A 19593-nucleotide genomic window follows, 5' to 3' on the forward strand; every position below is an offset into this window, starting at 1 on the left:
AAGGGGGTCTGTCACCAGAAATTTCAATATCAAACTAGCAACAGAGTAATATAGTGTAGGCTAACCTAAATCTAACGTTATTTCTCTCTTTCACATGGGTGCCTCCTATGCAGAGAAAATCACTTTATTCGGCATATGCACATGAGCATTTTGGAGCAACGAGAGCGTCAACATTGCTCCAAAATGCTCTGTCCTCTTTCCCCAGTTCATCCCTCCCTTTTTCATTGATTGACAGGGGCCAGGCAGTGTAATAGCCAAGTTCACGCCTGACCCCTCTCCTGAAGGCGTGCGAGACTCTGCCTCATAATAGGCGCTTAAGTTTGCGTTTCTCCGGTCTAAACGGCTGTACTGCGCATGCGCAGATGTCAGACTACACCCTCTTCTGCTCTGCGATGCGGAGGTCCGTCTCTTCCGGGTGTAGTCTGACGTAATCGGAGCATGCGCAGTACAGGCAATTCGACCAGTGAAATATCAAGGGTGTATTGCGCATGCGCCGATTATGAATCAGAGTCACGCGCATGTTCAGGAGACTACAGGGTCAGACGTGAACTCGCCTATTCCACTGCCTGGCCCCTGTCAAATCAATGAAAGAGGGGAGGGAGGGATGGACTGGGCAAAGAAGACAGAGCATTTTGGAACAATGGTGTGAGTATATGCTCATATACTGAATAAAGTGATTTTCTCTGCAAAGGAGGCACAGATGTAAAAAAGGGAAATGACGTTAGATTCAGGTTAGCCGACACTATTTTACTCTGTTAGTAGTTTGATTTGGAAATTTCTGGTGACAGGCTCCTTTTAAGTCTTACAAACCCCATATCACAAGATGCATATTCCTATCCCACGGTCCTAAACATTTAACAGTCATATGAAGTAGAAAAATGGAACAGCAGTCTGTATTCCCCTTGACTAATGTTGGAAAGAACGCATACAGGACACGTAGATATTTATTTTCCTTGTAATTCATCCCACCAGGCTGAGATTTTAAAAAGCACAGACACCTTGGCTATACACTAACCTTTTCTGATCCCAGGGCCACATTGTCAGATTGTACCATTCCGAAGGGCAACAATAAAACATAAAGGAAAATTCCCATCTAAGACATTTATAGCGTATTCACGACATATGCCATACATGTCTGATAGGTGGGGCTTCCATTTCCCATATATCAGGAGAATGGAGGGCCCTCTTTCGACACCCCAGAGAGGAGGAGACCGTGGCCGCACATGCGCACGGCTATATAAATTGTAGTGTATGGAACTTACAGAAACAGCTGAGTGTTCCACAACTCCCATAAACTGCAATGAAGAGATCCGCATGCATGGATGGCAACCTCGACATCTCGTCGTCTCCTCTCTGGAGTGCCAAACTTAGAAATTTGTAGTAAATACTCTGGAAATATGCCATAAATGTCTTAGATTGGATTACCCCTTTAAACCATCAATCAGGGTAAAAGTCATACACTGCGATATCCCTAGAGCAGGCTCTGAAGGGGGCTGTGTGTAACACAGGGATTTAACGAACGCTAATGAAAATAACAGCAAAGGTCTGAACTAGGCATAACACAGTGACCGTTTTTCCTGGATTATTCTTTTAATTTCCTGAAAAAAGAACTCTGAAAGCCCCACAGTGCCAGTCACACAATGCTCCCCCATAACAGTGTCAGGACGCAGTGCACCATTAAAGTGTTATTTCCATCTTATAAAGTGATGGCGCATCCCTAGAATATGCCATCACTTTATGATCAGTGGGGGTCCGACCTCTTCTCATGATTGTTGGTTGTCCCAGAATGGGGCCATAGAGCTCATTTAAAGCTGTGTTCCCCTCAGTCGTTGCCCGTACCGCTCATTTAGCGCGGTGGGGAACTTCAGCAGTCTCCATTCACATGAAGGAGGTTGTGTGCACAGCGGGTGTCTAGGGTGCGCTGCTGTACAGGAAAAAAACGTGAAGAGGCCAAAGCACTAAAGCAACGCTGTGGCCCCTTGATTCAAAGGACTGATGGGGGTACCAGAGGTAGAACCCCTATGATCATAAAGTGATGGCCTATCCTAAAATAATGCCATCACTTTATAAGATGGGAATAAGCCTTTCATACTTAACTGTCCCTGTGGAGAATTGTCATAGACTATCAGTCTTCAGTAAGTGATCGAGTACAGCCCCTCCCCGAGAGACCAGGGATTAACGGGAGATTTATACAGAGCCTTAATGCCCTTTTACACGAGCCAATTATATGAACGCACGTTCCCAACCATTGCCCTGTGTAAACAGGGCAACGGTCAGCCGATGAACGAGCAAACGCTCGTTCATCAGCTGATCGTATCGTTCATGCAGCATGAAATATCGTTGTTGGCAGCATATCTTCCTGCGTAAACGGAGATATGCTGCCGACACGATGGTAATGCATGTACTCATGCATTGCTCTTTGTAAAAGGAGCGACCGGGCGCTGATCAACGAGCTGTCTTGTTGATCGCCGCTCATTTATACCGCCCATGTTGGGCCATGTAAAAGGACCCTTATCTGCGTATAGTGTTACTATCCTTTCTTATGTAGGCCTCCAGCAGTACAACTGAGCTGTGATTAGCTTGCCTACCTTCTAATGATAATAATGAGATTACTCTGCACTTACTATCCCAGTCTATGAAGCAAACCTGACAAATCAGGCTATTGTGACCGCTTTAGTGGCCAGTGTGAAAAGTTTTTTGTTATGTGGATAGTAACAAAAACAAACACCAAAAAGGTTTGCAAAAATATGTTGTCCATAATAAAAGCTGATAAATTATTTAATTTTCTGATACAGCCCATTCAATGTCAATGAGGATTGATATCACTTACTATAGAATGTACCACACTCCGATTAATTATAGATGCTCAGTGGAAGGATTCTTCAATCCGTAGTTCTATTTGTCATTTACAGTACTCAAAGTTTAATGCAAGAAATTATAATTCCACTTTGTTAGTCGGGCTAGAAAAGTTGGACTAGTAAAAGGTCAAGTACAGACTATAACTTGGTGTTTTCCATTATTGAATGGAGTATCTGAATCCTTGCTTACTTTAGTAAGGAATTATGCATGAAAATAACTCGGGTACTCGATCCAATAACGGTACACAGCATTTCGGTCTGCCCTGGACCTTTTTCTAGTCATATTTGAAAGCAGATTCAGCTTGACATGCAGAACATGGTATCTGCTGAGACCGGACAGGATGTTGTAAGCTTTGATGTGATCAGAAGCGATAAAACTTTGTGTATACTGCCTGGATGTGCATTATGTGCTCAGTGAGGGTCTGACTTCTAGGACCCCTGCCAATTCCTAGAGATGAGGCGCTGCAAAACTAGTAAAGCACATCGTCCCTTGCCCTGCACCTGTTCTGTTACTGTGCAGGAACTGAATCTCAGGTCCATTCAGTTGTGTTGCAGTTCTCTGCACAGCCCCCGGTCAGCAGCGGCGCTGTGCAGGAAATATCTCAGCAAAGTAACATCACTTGTTGTGGTGGGGAATCCCTTTAAAATGTGTTTGGTTACTTGCTTTATTATAAATTTTATTTATATTTATAATTCTTTATAATAAATTGAGTAACTAAACAAATGCCTAAATGTATTTTGAAAGGTTTGGTTGACCTTCGCTTGACAATTGCACTTGCAACAACATCTGTTTCCTTTTTAAGTGGAGGCTCACAGGAAATTATACGAGAGTTCCAAGACATAGAGGCATTTCGATCTGTCACTGCTGCTTCATCTGTTATGGTGGCACGAGCAGCCATGTGGAATCCCTCAGTTTTCAGAAGAGAGGGCTTACTGCCACTAGAAGATGTCATGCGTGATTATATCAGACATGTGAGTGTTTTTCTTAGATCCTTCTTTGATTTTGTGAAATGCTGGCTAAAGACTAGTGTTGCTTTAGATTTCATGTAGAATTTTAAATGCTTGATATAATTTGTAATATCATGAGTCTAATACATAAAAGAATTGTCAGTGTTGCAATTATACTAGTCCTTGTCAATGAATTAGAATATCAAAAAGTTAATTTCTTTCAGTAATTCAATTCGAAAATTGAAACTCATATATTATATAGATTCATTACACACAGAGGGATCTATTTCCAGCATGTTTTTCTCTTAATATTGATGATTATGGCTAACAGTTAAAGAGGCTCTGTCACCAGATTTTGCAACCCCTATCTCCTATTGCAGCAGATAGGCGCTGCAATGTAGATAAGAGTAACGTTTTTTTGTGTTTTTTTTTAAAACAAGCATTTTTGGCCAAGTTATGACCATTTTTATATTTATGCAAATGAGGCTTTCTAAAGTACAAGTGGGCGTGTTTAAAGTTATGTACAAGTGGGCGTGTATTATGTGTGTACATCTGGGCGTTTTTACTTCTTTTACTAGCTGGGCGTTGTGAATAGAAGTGTATGATGCTGACGAATCCGCATCATCCACTTCTCTTCGTTAACACCCAGCTTCTGGCAGTGCACAGACACACCGCGTGTTCTCGAGAGATCACGCTGTGACGTCACTTCCTGCCCCAGGTCCTGCATCGTGTCGGACGAGCGAGGACACATCGGCACCAGGCGACAGTTGATTCTGCAGCAGCATCGGCGTTTGCAGGTAAGTCGATGTAGCCTCTGTCGCCTGGTGCCGATGTGTCCTCGCTCGTCCGACATGATGCAGGACCTGGGGCAGGAAGTGACGTCACAGCGTGATCTCTCGAGAACACGCTGTGTGTCTGTGCACTGCCAGAAGCTGGGTGTTAACGAAGAGAAGTGGATGATGCGGATTCGTCAGCATCATACACTTCTATTCACAACGCCCAGCTAGTAAAAGAAGTAAAAACGCCCAGATGTACACACATAATACACGCCCACTTGTACATAACTTTAAACACGCCCAGTTGTACTTTAGAAAGCCTCATTTGCATAAATATAAAAATGGTCATAACTTGGCCAAAAATGCTTGTTTTAAAAAAAAAAAAAAACGTTACTCTTATCTACATTGCAGCGCCGATCTGCTGCAATAGGAGATAGGGGTTGCAAAATCTGGTGACAGAGCCTCTTTAAAGTGTAGCTAAACGTTTGACAAACTTCTGACATGTCATAGTGACATGTCAGAAGTTTGGATTGGTGGGGGTCCGAGCACTGAGACCCCCACCAATCGCTAGAATGAAGCAGCTGAAGCGCTCATTTGTGCGCTCAGCCGCTTCGTGTCTGTTCAGCTTTTTCCGGAAATAAATGTATCGGTGTACGGACTCGCATGAAAGTCTATGAGCCCGTACTTCGATACATCGGCTTTCAGGTCAGAACTTTGTCAAACGTTTAGCTACACTTTAATGAAAACCCCAAATTTTGTGTCTCAGAAGTAGTGAATGGCAGTTACCTAAGGAGCGTAGCATGCGAGCTACACGGTTTCCGTAATTCATGGTCGGGAATCACACGCGTCAGCCACAACACAGAGCGATAGAACGGGTTTTTAAGGGGCCTAGTTCTAGAGAGAGGTGTGGGTCCGGAGATGGGACCCGCCTTTGATTTGAAAATGAAAATCTACATTATTATTTTTTTTCAATAAAGCGTAGAAATTATAAATTTTTAAAAGGCATATAGAAGAAAAAGCACCCCAACATTTGGAAAGCAATTTACCCATATGTGGTAATAAACTGCTGTTTGGACACACGGCAGCGCTCAGAAGGGAAAGAGCGTAATTTGGCTTTTGGAGCTCAAGTTTTGCTGGAATGATTTTTGGATGTCATGTTGCATTTGCAAAGCCCCTGAGGGGACAAAACAGTGGAAACCCCCCAAAAGTAAGCCCGTTTGGGTAACTAAAGCCGTAAAAGAATTTATCTATGGGTATAGTGAGCATTTTGATCCCACAGGTTTTTCTGCTGAACTTAGTGGAATTAGGCTGGGAAAACTTGACATTTAATTTATTCTGCGGGTCGATGCGATTACGGCGATGTCCTATGTATATAGTTGTTTTTTATGTTTTACGGTGTTTGCACAATAAAATCACGGTTTTAAAAAAAATTATTTAGTTTTTGTGTCGCCATAATCTAAAAGCCATAGTTTTTTATATTTTTCCATCAAGAAAGCAGTGTGAGGGCTGTTTTTTTTGCGGAACAAACTGTAGTTTTTATTGGTACCATTTTTGGGTACATACAGCTTTTTGATCTCTATTTATTACATTTTTGGGGAGCTGAAGTGACTAAACATAGCGATTCTGATATTGGTTTTTTTTATTATTTCTTTTATGGCATTCAACGTGTGGGATAAATAATATTTTTATAGTTCCGGCTGTTACGGACGTGGCGATAGCAATTATGCATAGTTTATTTGTTAATTGAAATTTTTTTATAATACTAAAGGACTTTATAACGGGAAAAGGGTGATTTTTATTTTTTTAATTTTATTTTTTAAATTTTATTACTTGTAACTTTTTTTTTATTTTTATACAACAGTTTTTTTATTATTTTTTTATTTTTTTTAATCCCACTAAGGACTTGAAGATTCAACTGTTGGATCGTTGTTATAATACCCTGCAGTACATGTCAGTTTCACACTGACAGGCAGCGTATTAGGCGCTATTGACCGCATTTAAGGGGTTAATCAGCGGGGATCACGGCTGTGATCTCACCCGTGTCTTCCCTCAGTACTAAGGCTGCTAGTAGCAGCCAGTACTGAGAGATGCCTGGCTGCGGGGAATGCCTGTATGCTACGTTAAGAGCACATGTAGATTAACGGGCTGCAGGCACAAGGACCGGTGCTGCAGCCCGATAATCTACGTGGCCTGGTCGGGAAGGTGTTAATCTGGCATAGCGCATTCCAGAGAACTGGTGCAGCACAAGAGCAGTCTTGGAGATGGGAGTGGGAGGTTCTTAGATAGTTTAACTAATATAATAGGAAGCATGCCGTGGTGTAATATATCAATGAGAGTAAATAGTAATAAGCCTATGGCAGGAGGAAAAGGAGTTGCACTCACCAGACCGAGTGGTGAAAGAACAGGTGCAACTCTCAGAGACCGTTCCTCCGATTGGCGTGGTTGATGCTCCACCTGCAGACCTTATACACGAGACCACAAGAAATCAATCCAATCAAGCGAAAAAGGCTGGATCTATCAGGCACAACCAAACAGAGTAGAGGAGTGAGGATTCATGAAGCCATTTATTGACCAACATGCAATGCGTTTTAAAGTCTGTCTGACTAAGTATCATACCTACTTTCCTGTTTGACCAACGAAAGTGACGTTATCACAGGAAACACATAAAACACATGAATAAATCTCACAAAATGACATAAAATCAAGTAAAACCGATACATCTTCCCTTTTTCATTGCATTAAATCTTAGATCGTTGGCAAAATGAAGAGCATGGGTAGGGTGGTAGAAAAAGATGAGTGAAGAGATATAGGGAGGGATGCAGCGCTGTGGAGAGCTTTGTGGGTGAGAGTGATAATTTTATATTGAATTCGAAAGTGAATGGACAACCAGTGCAATTGAACAGAAAGATGAGCCTGGCTGCTGCATTAGGGATCGATTGGAGAGGGAAGAGTTTAAGGGGGAAGACCAAGAAGTAATGAGTTACAGTATTCAAGACCAGAATAAATCAAACCAACAATAAGAGTTTTCTCTGAGCTGTGTTTGTGGTGCAGGTGACGTTAGCATGCAATTGATTCAATATAAGGGGTAAAGGAAATATCGGAGACAAACATAACCCAAAGACAGTGGGCGTGCTGCCTACAAAATTGTGGTAGTATCACACGCTGAAATGAAACTCCAGATTTAGGTAGATGGTAGAAACACAAGGAGCTCCGTTTTTGAAAGATTTAATTTCAGGTAGTGAGGACATGATGTTACAGACAATCACTGGAGTTTTGTATTAACGCCCTTGTGATGTCACAGGGAGAGGTATATAATTGTGTCAGCGTAAAGATGGTACTGGAAGTAAAATCTGCTGATAGCTTGTCCAACAGGAGTTGTGTAGAGAGAAAGGAGGAGAAGACCAAGGACTGATCCCTGGGGAACCCCAACATCTAGGGGAAGAGGAGAAGAAGTAGAGCAGACAAACGATACACTGAACGAGCTGTCAGAGAAAGGGTGGTAGTAAGCAACACAGGACAGATCATGAAAGTTTTTTTTCAGTAATGGGGTTATAACAGCATATTTAACCCCTTCCCGCACCTTGACTTAACTCCATGTCAGGGTGAGCAGTAACTTTGTGCACTGTGACGTGCAGTTACGTTTGGACTTTGACCATTAAACGCTGCACCACGTTACACCGCAGCAGCTGATTTTGGCAATTAACCCCTTAGATGCGGCGGTCGATTGCGAGTTTAGAGCAGATCGGCAGCCCCCACATGAAATCGCAAGAACTGCCGATGTTAGCCATGGCAACCAAAAGCCAGACAACCGCCTCCGGGCTCCCATGTACGGAAACCTATGAGGACCAGATGGAGGCTGGTCCTCATAGGCTTCCTGTCAGAATGAATGTCACGTCACAATGACAGTTCGAATACATTAAACTATGTAGGTAGTGTAATATTCTAGCAGCGATCAGTGCTGCAGGTCTTCAAGTCCCCTAGTGGGATGTAAAAAAAAAAGGTAAAAATGTTTTATAAAAGTTAGAACTTACAAAAACTGTTTTTTTTTTCCTATAAGAAATCTTTTATCATAGAAAAAAAAGAAACACGTTAAAAAAAACTACGCATATTCGCTATCGCCGTGTTCGTAACGACCCACACTATAAAACTATAATATTATTTTTCCAGCAGGGATAACACCGCAAAAAAATAAGTAAAAAACAATGCCAGAATCACTATTTTCCATATCGTCCCCCTTGACAGCACACTAGGAGGATGACCTCTGTAGGGACAGAAAACTGATAGAGGTTAAAGGGGCCTCACCCTCAGCCTCTCACCAGTGTATTTCCTGTCCCTACGGGAGACAGGACGAACAGAGGATTCCCTTCCCCCTTTAGGGGGGGGGGATTTGCTTAAACAAAATCTAACCTTGACATGGAGGTTTGGATTGGGGTCTCCTCCTTCCAACCGAAATTCCGCTTGAGGCGTACCCAGTGGTTTTCCCTCCCCCTTGTCGAAGATTCACCCGTCCGGCGTTAAACACTTCCGCCGGCGTCCCTACCAACTTCCAACCGGCTGAAGTGGCGTCAGATGAGCGCGGGTACGGAAGTACGTCATAAGCGGGGACTGCATCGGGAACAAGGAGCAGGTAAAAGACCGGCGTGTTCAGTTAACAATTTGCCATGTGCATCCTGCTTTGAGGTCTGTGTTTCCCAGCATGTCCATTCCTGGCACCGATCTGGAGGGGTCCCAGTTTACTGATTCTGAGGTCTCCTGCCTGACTACCGTGAGTTTTTTCCCCCAAGGGGGTGATAATACCTGCCATATTAAATGTCCAGAGGTGGATACTTTACTAGCTGGGTCTCCCTCTCTCTCTTTCTTATTATTAGGTGGAGAAAGAGGGATTCCAAAAACCTAAGCATGGAGAGCTTAGAAGATCCAAAAAATGCGCTACATGCTCTTAGAAGCTGGCAGACGCATACAAAAAAACGCTATGTTCATCATGTATTAAGAAGCTAATCAAGGATGAACAACCTTCCATCATGGAGGACTTGCGTTCCATGATCAGAGAAGAAGTACAATCCTCCCTATCCTCCTTACAGCCTCAATACGCAAGCACCACTCCCTGTGTAAGAAGGCGAAATTGGGGAACAACCCCCTTTCTGATTCAGACACTGAAGGGGCCTCTTGTTCCTTTAACGATCCTGAGGACATAGACGAATTTGCATCACTAGATCCTGAAGGAGATCAGGAAGATGAGAAGAAATATTATTTTTCCTCCATGGATATGGATGATTTATTAAAAGCGGTCAGGGGTACAATGAACATCGAAGAGGTTGCAAAACAAAAGACCATCCAGGACGAGAGGTTTGCTGGTCTTAGATAAAAAAAGAGGCGTGTTTTTCCTATTAACAAAAATGTAGTTAATACACGAGGAATGGAAAGACCCAGAAAGAAGGCTGGGAGTCTCCCGGGAATTTAAGAATAGCCTCCTTTTTGATAAGGAGGATACAGGCATCTGGGACGAGATCCCTAAAGTGGATATTTAGATGGTAAAGGTGGTTAAACACACATCCTTGCCATTTGAAGATTCAGCTCAACTAACAGACCCCATGGATCGGAAGTCTGACTGCCTCCTAAAGAATGCCTGGGAGACATCAATGTTTAGTATGAAAACTAACATAGCAGCCACGTCAGTAGCTAGAACCCTATTTGTTTGGCTAGGTGAGCTAGAGAACAATCTCAGGGTAGGAACACCCCGGGACCAAATAGCGGAGTCAATTCCTCTCCTAAAAGCAGCTTGTTAGGGATCTGCCAGGTACTTCATCTAGCTATACTCCTGGGATTAATCAATCCACACCTGAGGCCAGACCTGCTCGACTGACACCATCTCCCACCAACCAGGGTGGCAGGCTCAGGAGTGGGAGAGCCTATCGCGGCCTGGTCTCTCGGAGTTAGCTCCGCCCCCTGCCCTTTATTACCTGCCCTGTGCTCTCCCTCAGTGCTTGTAATTCTTTTGGATTCCTGGCCTCTGCTGCTTGCTCCAGCCTGCTTCTGCCGTGCTTCTGCCTTGCTGCAGTTCTGCTTGACCTGCTTGCTTGCCCTGGCTTGCTTCTGTCTCTGTGCCTGCTCGGGTGTACTCACTTCGTCCTGGTCCTGACTGTTCGTTCGCCGCCCCGTTTCCTCGTGGCGTTCCGTGGCTACTGACCCTTCCCTTGCGTGTTCCCTGTTTGTCTTCCTGTGCACTTAGCCAGCGTAGGGACCGCCGCCCAGTTGTACCTCGTCGCCTAGGGCGGGTCGTTGCAAGTAGGCAGGGACAGGGCGGTGGGTAGATTAGGGCTCACTTTCCCTTCACCTCCTTCCTGCCATTACATAATTACAAGCCCTTACCTAGTCTACCATTTCTCCTACGCTGACGCTATCATGGACCCCCTTGAGACCCTGACCCAGCAGATGCAGGGCCTCTCCCTACAGGTCCAGGCCCTGGCCCAAAGGGTCAATCAGGGTGACGCTGCTTTAGTAGTACCCCTCACCTCACCTCTAGAACCCGACCTCAAGTTACCTGACCGGTTTTCAGGGGACCGTAAGACGTTTCTCTCCTTCCGGGAGAGTTGCAGACTGTATTTCCGCCTAAAGCCCCACTCCTCAGGTTCCGAGAACCAGCGGGTGGGTATCATCATATCCCGACTCCAGGAAGGGCCCCAAGAGTGGGCCTTCTCCTTGGCTCCTGACGCCCCTGAACTTTCCTCTGTTGATCGTTTTTTCTCTGCCCTCGGACTCATTTACGACGAGACTGACAGGACTGCTTTAGCCGAGAGTCAGCTGGTGACCTTACGTCAGGGTAGGAGACCGGTTGAGGAATACTGCTCTGATTTTAGGAAGTGGTGCGTAGCTTCTCAGTGGAACGATCCGGCCCTAAGGTGCCAGTTTAGGTTAGGATTATTTGACGCCCTGAAGGATCTGCTGGTTAGCTACCCCTCGCCTGACTCCCTTGACCAGGTTATGGCCCTAGCAGTACGACTTGACCGACGTCTCAGGGAACGTCAGCTAGAACGCTTCAGTGTGCTCCCCTCTGACTTTTCTGTGATTCCCCCCGAGGTCCCGTCTCCTCGCCCCTCCACGGAGGACTCGGAGGTACCTATGCAACTCGGGGCCTCCATGTCCCCTCGACAACGTAGAGAGTTTCGCAGAATGAATGGTCTCTGCTTCTACTGTGGGGACGACAAGCATCTACTGAACACCTGCCCCAGGCGCAAGAATAAGAAGCCGGAAAACTTCCGCGCCTAAGTGATCATCGGGGAGGTCACTTGGGCGCACAGGTATTTCCCGTTAATGTGAAACGCAATAAAATTTTGCTTCCCTTTCAGGTCTCGTTTGCTGGCCGGTCTGCCACGGGCAGTGCTTTCGTGGATTCTGGCTCATCTGCTAATATCATGTCTGTGGATTTTGCTATGTCTCTAAAGATGCCTTGTATTGATTTACCTTATCCCATCCCTGTAGTAGGAATCGACTCAACCCCCCTTGCTAATGGTTATTTTACTCAGCATACTCCTGTTTTTGAACTCCTGGTTGGCTCCATGCATTTGGAGCAGTGCTCTGTACTGGTGATGCAGGGATTATCGTCTGATCTGGTATTAGGTCTTCCCTGGTTGCAGTTGCATAATCCCACATTTGATTGGAATACTGGGGATCTCACCAAATGGGGTAATGAATGTCTTATGTCATGTCTTTCTGTTAACACTATTTCTCCCCGGGAGGAGGTAAACACGCTTCCTGAGTTTGTTCAGGACTTCGCCGATGTGTTTTCTAAGGAGGCCTCCGAGGTGTTGCCCCCCCATAGAGATTACGATTGCGCTATCGATTTGGTGCCTGGTGCCAAGCTTCCTAAGGGTAGGATATTTAATCTTTCATGTCCTGAACGTGAAGCGATGAGGGTGTATATCCAAGAATGCCTGGCCAAGGGTTTCATTCGCCCCTCGACTTCTCCTGTAGGTGCTGGCTTCTTCTTCGTGGGGAAGAAGGATGGTGGTCTTAGGCCGTGCATTGATTATCGTAACCTGAATAAGGTCACCGTAAGGAACCAGTACCCACTTCCTTTGATTCCGGATCTTTTTAATCAGGTTCAGGGAGCCCAATGGTTTTCTAAGTTCGATCTACGGGGGGCATATAACCTTATCCGCATCAAAGAGGGGGATGAGTGGAAAACTGCGTTCAACACACCCGAGGGTCATTTCGAATACCTGGTCATGCCCTTTGGGTTGTGTAATGCCCCTGCTGTCTTCCAGAATTTTATTAATGAAATCCTGAGAGAGTACCTGGGTAATTTTCTTGTTGTGTACCTTGATGACATACTGGTGTTTTCCAAGGACTGGTCCTCCCACGTGGAGCATGTCAGGAAGGTGCTCCAGGTCCTTCGGGAGAATAATCTGTTTGCTAAGACTGAAAAATGTGTCTTTGGGGTACAGGAGATACCATTTTTAGGGCAAATCCTCACTCCTCATGAATTCCGCATGGACCCTGCCAAGGTTCAAGCTGTGGCGGAATGGGTCCAACCTGCCTCCCTTAAGGCGTTACAGTGTTTTTTAGGGTTCGCCAACTATTACAGGAGATTTATTGCCAACTTCTCGGTCGTCGCTAAGCCTCTTACGGACCTTACCCGCAAGGGTGCCGATGTCCTCCATTGGCCCCCTGAGGCCGTCCAGGCCTTTGAGACTCTCAAGAAGTGCTTTATCTCGGCCCCCGTGCTGATTCAGCCCAACCAAGAGGAGCCATTTATTGTGGAGGTTGACGCTTCCGAGGTGGGAGTAGGGGCCGTCTTGTCCCAGGGTACCAGCTCCCTCACCCATCTCCGCCCCTGTGCTTACTTCTCTAGGAAGTTTTCGCCCACGGAGAGTAACTATGATATTGGTAACCGCGAACTTCTAGCCATTAAATGGGCTTTTGAGGAGTGGCGGCACTTCCTGGAGGGGGCCAGACACCAGGTAACGGTCCTTACGGATCACAAGAATCTGGTTTTCCTAGAATCGGCCCGGAGGCTTAATCCTAGACAAGCTCGGTGGGCACTATTATTTACCAGATTTAATTTCTTGGTTACCTATAGGGCTGGGTCCAAGAACATTAAGGCTGACGCTCTGTCACGTAGTTTCATGGCCAATCCTCCTTCCGAGAAGGATCCCGCTTGTATTTTACCCCCTGGTATAATCGTCTCTGCCACGGATTCTGATTTAGCTTCTGATATCGCGGCTGATCAGGGTGCAGCTCCCGGGAACGCCCCTGGGGACAAACTGTTTGTTCCCCTGCAATACCGGCTGAGGGTACTCAGGGAAAACCATGACTCCGCTCTATCTGGTCATCCTGGCATCTTGGGCACCAAACACCTCATTACCAGAAACTATTGGTGGCCTGGGTTGCCTAAAGATGTTAGGGCTTACGTCGCCGCTTGTGAGGTTTGCGCTAGGTCCAAAACCCCTAGGTCCCGACCTGCGGGCCTACTACGTTCCTTGCCCATTCCCCAGAGACCTTGGACCCATATCTCCATGGATTTTATCACCGATTTGCCTCCATCTCAGGGCAAGTCGGTGGTGTGGGTGGTAGTCGACCGCTTCAGCAAGATGTGCCACTTTGTGCCCCTTAAGAAGCTACCTAACGCCAAGACGTTAGCTTCTTTGTTTGTGAAACACATCCTGCGTCTCCATGGGGCCCCAGTCAATATCGTTTCTGACAGAGGGGTACAATTTGTTTCCTTATTTTGGAGAGCTTTTTGTAAAAAGTTGGAGATTGATCTGTCCTTCTCCTCCGCCTTCCATCCCGAAACTAATGGCCAAACGGAAAGGACCAACCAATCCCTGGAACAATATTTAAGGTGTTTCATCTCTGACTGTCAATTCGATTGGGTCTCATTCCTTCCCCTTGCTGAATTTTCCCTGAATAACCGGGTCAGTAACTCGTCAGGTGTCTCCCCGTTTTTCTGTAATTTCGGGTTTAACCCAAGGTTCTCCTCCGTCTCCCCTGGTTGTTCCAATAATCCTGAGGTAGAGGAGGTTCATCGGGAACTGTGCACTGTCTGGGCCCAGGTTCAGAAGAACCTAGAGGCGTCCCAGAGCGCACAAAAGATTCAGGCGGATAGTAGACGTTCTGCTAACCCCCGGTTCGTCGTCGGGGATTTGGTCTGGTTGTCGTCCAGGAACTTGCGCCTTAAGGTCCCGTCTAGGAAGTTTGCTCCCCGATTTATTGGACCTTATAAGATCATTGAAGTCCTCAACCCTGTATCCTTCCGTCTGGAGCTCCCCCCATCCTTTCGCATACATGACGTCTTCCATGCCTCCCTCCTTAAACGCTGCTCCCCGTCCTGGTCCCCCTCGAGGATACCTCCTGTTCCCGTTCTCACCCCTGAGGGGGTGGAATTCGAGGTGGCCAAGATTATGGACAGTAGGATGGTCCAGGGCTCCCTCCAGTACCTGGTCCATTGGAGAGGATACGGGCCGGAGGAGAGGACTTGGGTACCTGCCCGTGATGTTCATGCTGGGGTATTGATCAGGAGGTTCCACCTCCTCTTCCCCACTAAACCGGGTCCCCTTAGTAAGGGTCCGGTGGCCCCTCATAAAAGGGGGAGTACTGTTAGGGATCTGCCAGGTACTTCATCTAGCTATACTCCTGGGATTAATCAATCCACACCTGAGGCCAGACCTGCTCGACTGACACCATCTCCCACCAACCAGGGTGGCAGGCTCAGGAGTGGGAGAGCCTATCGCGGCCTGGTCTCTCGGAGTTAGCTCCGCCCCCTGCCCTTTATTACCTGCCCTGTGCTCTCCCTCAGTGCTTGTAATTCTTTTGGATTCCTGGCCTCTGCTGCTTGCTCCAGCCTGCTTCTGCCGTGCTTCTGCCTTGCTGCAGTTCTGCTTGACCTGCTTGCTTGCCCTGGCTTGCTTCTGTCTCTGTGCCTGCTCGGGTGTACTCACTTCGTCCTGGTCCTGACTGTTCGTTCGCCGCCCCGTTTCCTCGTGGCGTTCCGTGGCTACTGCCCCTTCCCTTGCGTGTTCCCTGTTTGTCTTCCTGTGCACTTAGCCAGCGTAGGGACCGCCGCCCAGTTGTACCTCGTCGCCTAGGGCGGGTCGTTGCAAGTAGGCAGGGACAGGGCGGTGGGTAGATTAGGGCTCACTTTCCCTTCACCTCCTTCCTGCCATTACATAGCTACAGGGTTTCTAGCGGATTCCTCGGCAGAATGCATCAGGTATATATGTGCACCCTGGATTTAAAGGACGCTTACTACCACGCCCCCATTCATCCCTCCTTGCAAAGATTCCTAAGATTTGCAGTAAGGAACACGACGGGCCAGCTGGTCCATTACCGATTTACATTGTCAGAATTAATGGTTTTTGGTCACCTTGCTTGCCAAAAAATGGAATAAAAAGTGATCCAAAAAATCGCATGTACCCCAAAGTGGTACCAATGAAAACTACAGATTGTCCCGCAACAATTTAAGCCCTCACATAGCTCCGGTGGCGAAAAAATAAAGTTCTGGCTCTCGGAATATAGCGACGCATAATGTGCAGAGGGTTCCAAAAGCGGATAAGATCGGGCACCATTTATCAGTGCTACACTGGCCACACATCTATGAAGTATTATTTATTTACCGCATTATTATACCCTCTTTATGCCATGATGTACTCTGCCCAGCTTACATATACCCCCACATTATAAACTGAAATACCAGTAAAACTCCAAACAGAACTACCACCAAGCAAAGTCTGCGCTCCAAATGGCGTCCCTCCCTTCTTAGCCGGGAGAACCCTCTTAATATTTGATGAGGTATTTGTCTTTAGTGGCACAAACTGGGCACAACATATTGTGCACTAAAATGGCAAGATCAGTGGAAAATTGTAATTTTCACTCCGCACCATTCGCTGCGCTATGCTTCGCGCACCACGGCTTATGTCGTGGTGCGGGGGGTGATGTATGTAACCACTCACGCGCTGAGCCTGTGCCATACACTGCTGGTGACAGCTGTGCATTACAGCTGACACCCGGGACTAACGGACAGGAACAGCATTCATACTGTTACAGGAGTCTGTAAAAATAACAATATACTGCAATACATTAGTATTGCAGTGTATTGAACCAGCGATCCAATGATTACTGGTTCAAGTTCTCTAAGGGGACTAATAACATGTGTAAAAAAAAAAGTAAATAAAGTTATTATTGGTGAAAAAAAATTAAATTAATATTTAGTCAAAAAAAACAACCCTTTTCCCATTTTTTTTTTCTCTAAAGTAATGTAAAAAATACACAAAATTGGTATTGCTGCATCCGTAAAAGTCCAAACTACGACAATATACATTTAGTTAACTCACACTTTAGCTCTAAAAAAAATTCATAAAAGGCGCTCAAAAAGTTGTATGTACCAAAAAATGGTACCAATAAAAACCACAGCCCGTCCCGCAAAAAATAAGCCCTTACAACTCTCAATCGACCAAAAAATAAAAAAAGTTATGCGCCTCGGAATGTGATCATTTTGGTATCGCCATAATTTTGAGTCGCAGGAAAAAAATTAAGTTGTCCTTTTTACTGCACGGTGAAAGCATTCAAAACTAAACACAAAAAACAGTGGAGGAATCGCAGCTTTTTCCAATTTCTGCCTGCAAAGGATTTTATTTTCAGTTTCCCAGTACATTAAATGGTGTCAATAGAAACTACAACTCCTCCCGCAAGAAATAAGCCCTCACATAACTCTATTGACTGAAAAATAAAAAAGTTATGGTTCTCGGAAAGCGAGGAGGGAAAAATGGATCAGTCCGAAAAGGTTTAATTAATTTCTAATTTAAAAAAAACAACTTATGACCACATATGGGGTATTGCCATACTCGGGAGAAATTGCTTTACAAATGTTGGTGCTCTTTCCTTCTTTATTCTTTGTGAAAATGAAAAAATTCAACATTTTTGTGGAAATAATGTTGATATTCGTTTTCACGGCCTAATTCTAATAAATTCTGCAAAAGACCTGTGGGGTATAAATGCTCACTATACCCCTAGATAGATTGCTTAAGTGGTGTAGTTATCCAAATGAGGTCACTTTTTTGGGGTTTCCACTGTTTAGGTCCCTCAGGGGCTTTGCAAATGCGACATGAAACCCGAAAACCAGTTCAGCTAAATTTGAGCTCCAAAAGCCAAATACCTGTGGGTCCAAACAGCAGTTTATTACCACAGATGGCGTATTGGAGAAATTGTTTTGCAAATGTTGGGGTGCATTTTCTTCTTTATTCCTTGTAAAAATGTCTTATGTTTTTTCAGAAAAAAAAAGTAGATTTTCATCTTCACAGACTAATTCCAATGAATTCAGCAAAAAAACTGTGGGGTCAAAATACTAACTATACCACTATAAAAATTCCTTGAGGGGTGTAGTTTCCAAAATAGGGTCACTTCTGTGTTTTGTTTTGTTTTTTACTGTTTTGGCACCACAAGACCTTTTCAAACCTGACATGGTGCCTAGAATATATTCTATAAAAAAAAAGGCCCCAAAATCCTCTAGGTGCTCCTTTGCGTCTGAAGCCTGTGCTTTAGTACATTACCACATTAGGGCCACATGTAGGATATTTCCTAAATCTGCAGAACGTGGGCAATAAATATTGAGTTGCATTTCTCTGGTAAAACTTTGTGTTACAAAAAAAAAATGGATTAAAAATGAATTTATGCATAAAAATGTGTAGATTTCACCTCTACTTTGCTTTAATTCCTGTGAAATGTCTAAAGGGTTAAAAACACTTTCTAAATGCTGTTTTGAATGCTTTGAGGGGTGAAGTTTTTAAAATCGGGTGACTTATTGGGGGTTTCTAATATATAAGGCCCTCAAAGCCACTTCCCAACTGAACTGGCCCCTGCAAAAATAGCCTTTTGAAATTTTCTTGAAAATGTGAGAAATTTCTGCTAAAGTTCTAAGCCTTGTAACGTCCTAGAAAATAAGACTGTTGAAAAAAACGATGCCAATCCAATGTAGACATATGGGGCATGTTAATTAGCAACAATTTTGTGTGGTATAACTGCCTGTCTTACAAGCAGATACATTTAAATTTAGAGATATGCTAATTTTTTAAAATTTTTCGCTCAATTTTGGTGTTTTTCACAATTAAATACTGAATGTATAGAGCAAATTTTGCCAGTAACATAAAGTCCAATGTGTCATGAGAAAACCATCTCAGCATTGCTTGGATAGGTAAAAGCATTCTGAAGTTATTACCACATAAAGTGAAAAATGTCAGATTTGAAAAATGAGGCTCTGTCAGGAAGGTCAAAAGTAGCCAAAGAGGGAAGGGCTTAAAATCTCCCATTATCACTACAGTACCAGCCTGTGCAGCCTGCTCCTTCTGTTTGTATAGCTGGCCTTCAGGCCCTTTTACACTGGGCGATTATTGTGCAGTCGAGCGTTCATAATGCTCGTTGCCGATAATTGTCCTGTGTAAACAGATCAGCCATCAGCTTGATCATCTGCTGGTCGTATCGTTTTAAAAAACAAAAAGATTATCGTTGTCGACGCCACATCCCCCTGTGTAAACAGGAAGATGGGCTGCCGATATGATAATAATGGATGGGGACAAGCGATCGGAGTAACGACCGCTCGTCCCCATCCATAGGTCCGTGTGACAGGAGCAAACGAGCACCTCGTTGATCGGCACTCGCTGCATCGGCCAGTGTAAAAGGCCCTTTCCATCTCCTCAGATATATTGGGGGGTCTATAGATTACACCAAAAGTCATTTTTTCAGTGTTAACCTCCCTTTGTAATTCCACTCACAATGTTTCAATCTCATCACAATTTTCACCCACTATTACCTCTTTCACACTCGCCTTAATATCACTTCTCACATACAGACATACACCATCACCTTTCCTGTTTGCCTTGTCTTTCCGAGACAGTGTAAAACCCTGTAGATTTACAGCCCAGTCATGTGAAGAGTCTAGCCATGTTTCAGCAACACCAACTATATCTATATGGTCCTCCAGTACCAAGACCTCCAGCTCCCCAATTTTGCTTGCTAGCCTT

At 44.9% G+C, this 19593-nt stretch overlaps 1 protein-coding gene across 2 annotated transcripts in view; it reads left to right on the forward strand.

The window, feature by feature from the left end:
* Positions 1 to 19593, forward strand: part of DUS2 (dihydrouridine synthase 2) — a 117789-nt gene that overhangs the window by 64219 nt on the left and 33977 nt on the right. For both annotated transcript variants that reach the window (XM_075837484.1, XM_075837485.1), the window contains one exon: positions 3662 to 3830. In XM_075837484.1, coding sequence (XP_075693599.1) covers positions 3662 to 3830 — 169 coding nt within the window. The remainder of the gene's footprint in view (positions 1 to 3661; positions 3831 to 19593) is intronic.

The sequence above is a fragment of the Rhinoderma darwinii genome, chromosome 9 (genome assembly GCF_050947455.1).
Source record: "Rhinoderma darwinii isolate aRhiDar2 chromosome 9, aRhiDar2.hap1, whole genome shotgun sequence".
Taxonomy (NCBI): Eukaryota; Metazoa; Chordata; class Amphibia; order Anura; family Rhinodermatidae; genus Rhinoderma; species Rhinoderma darwinii.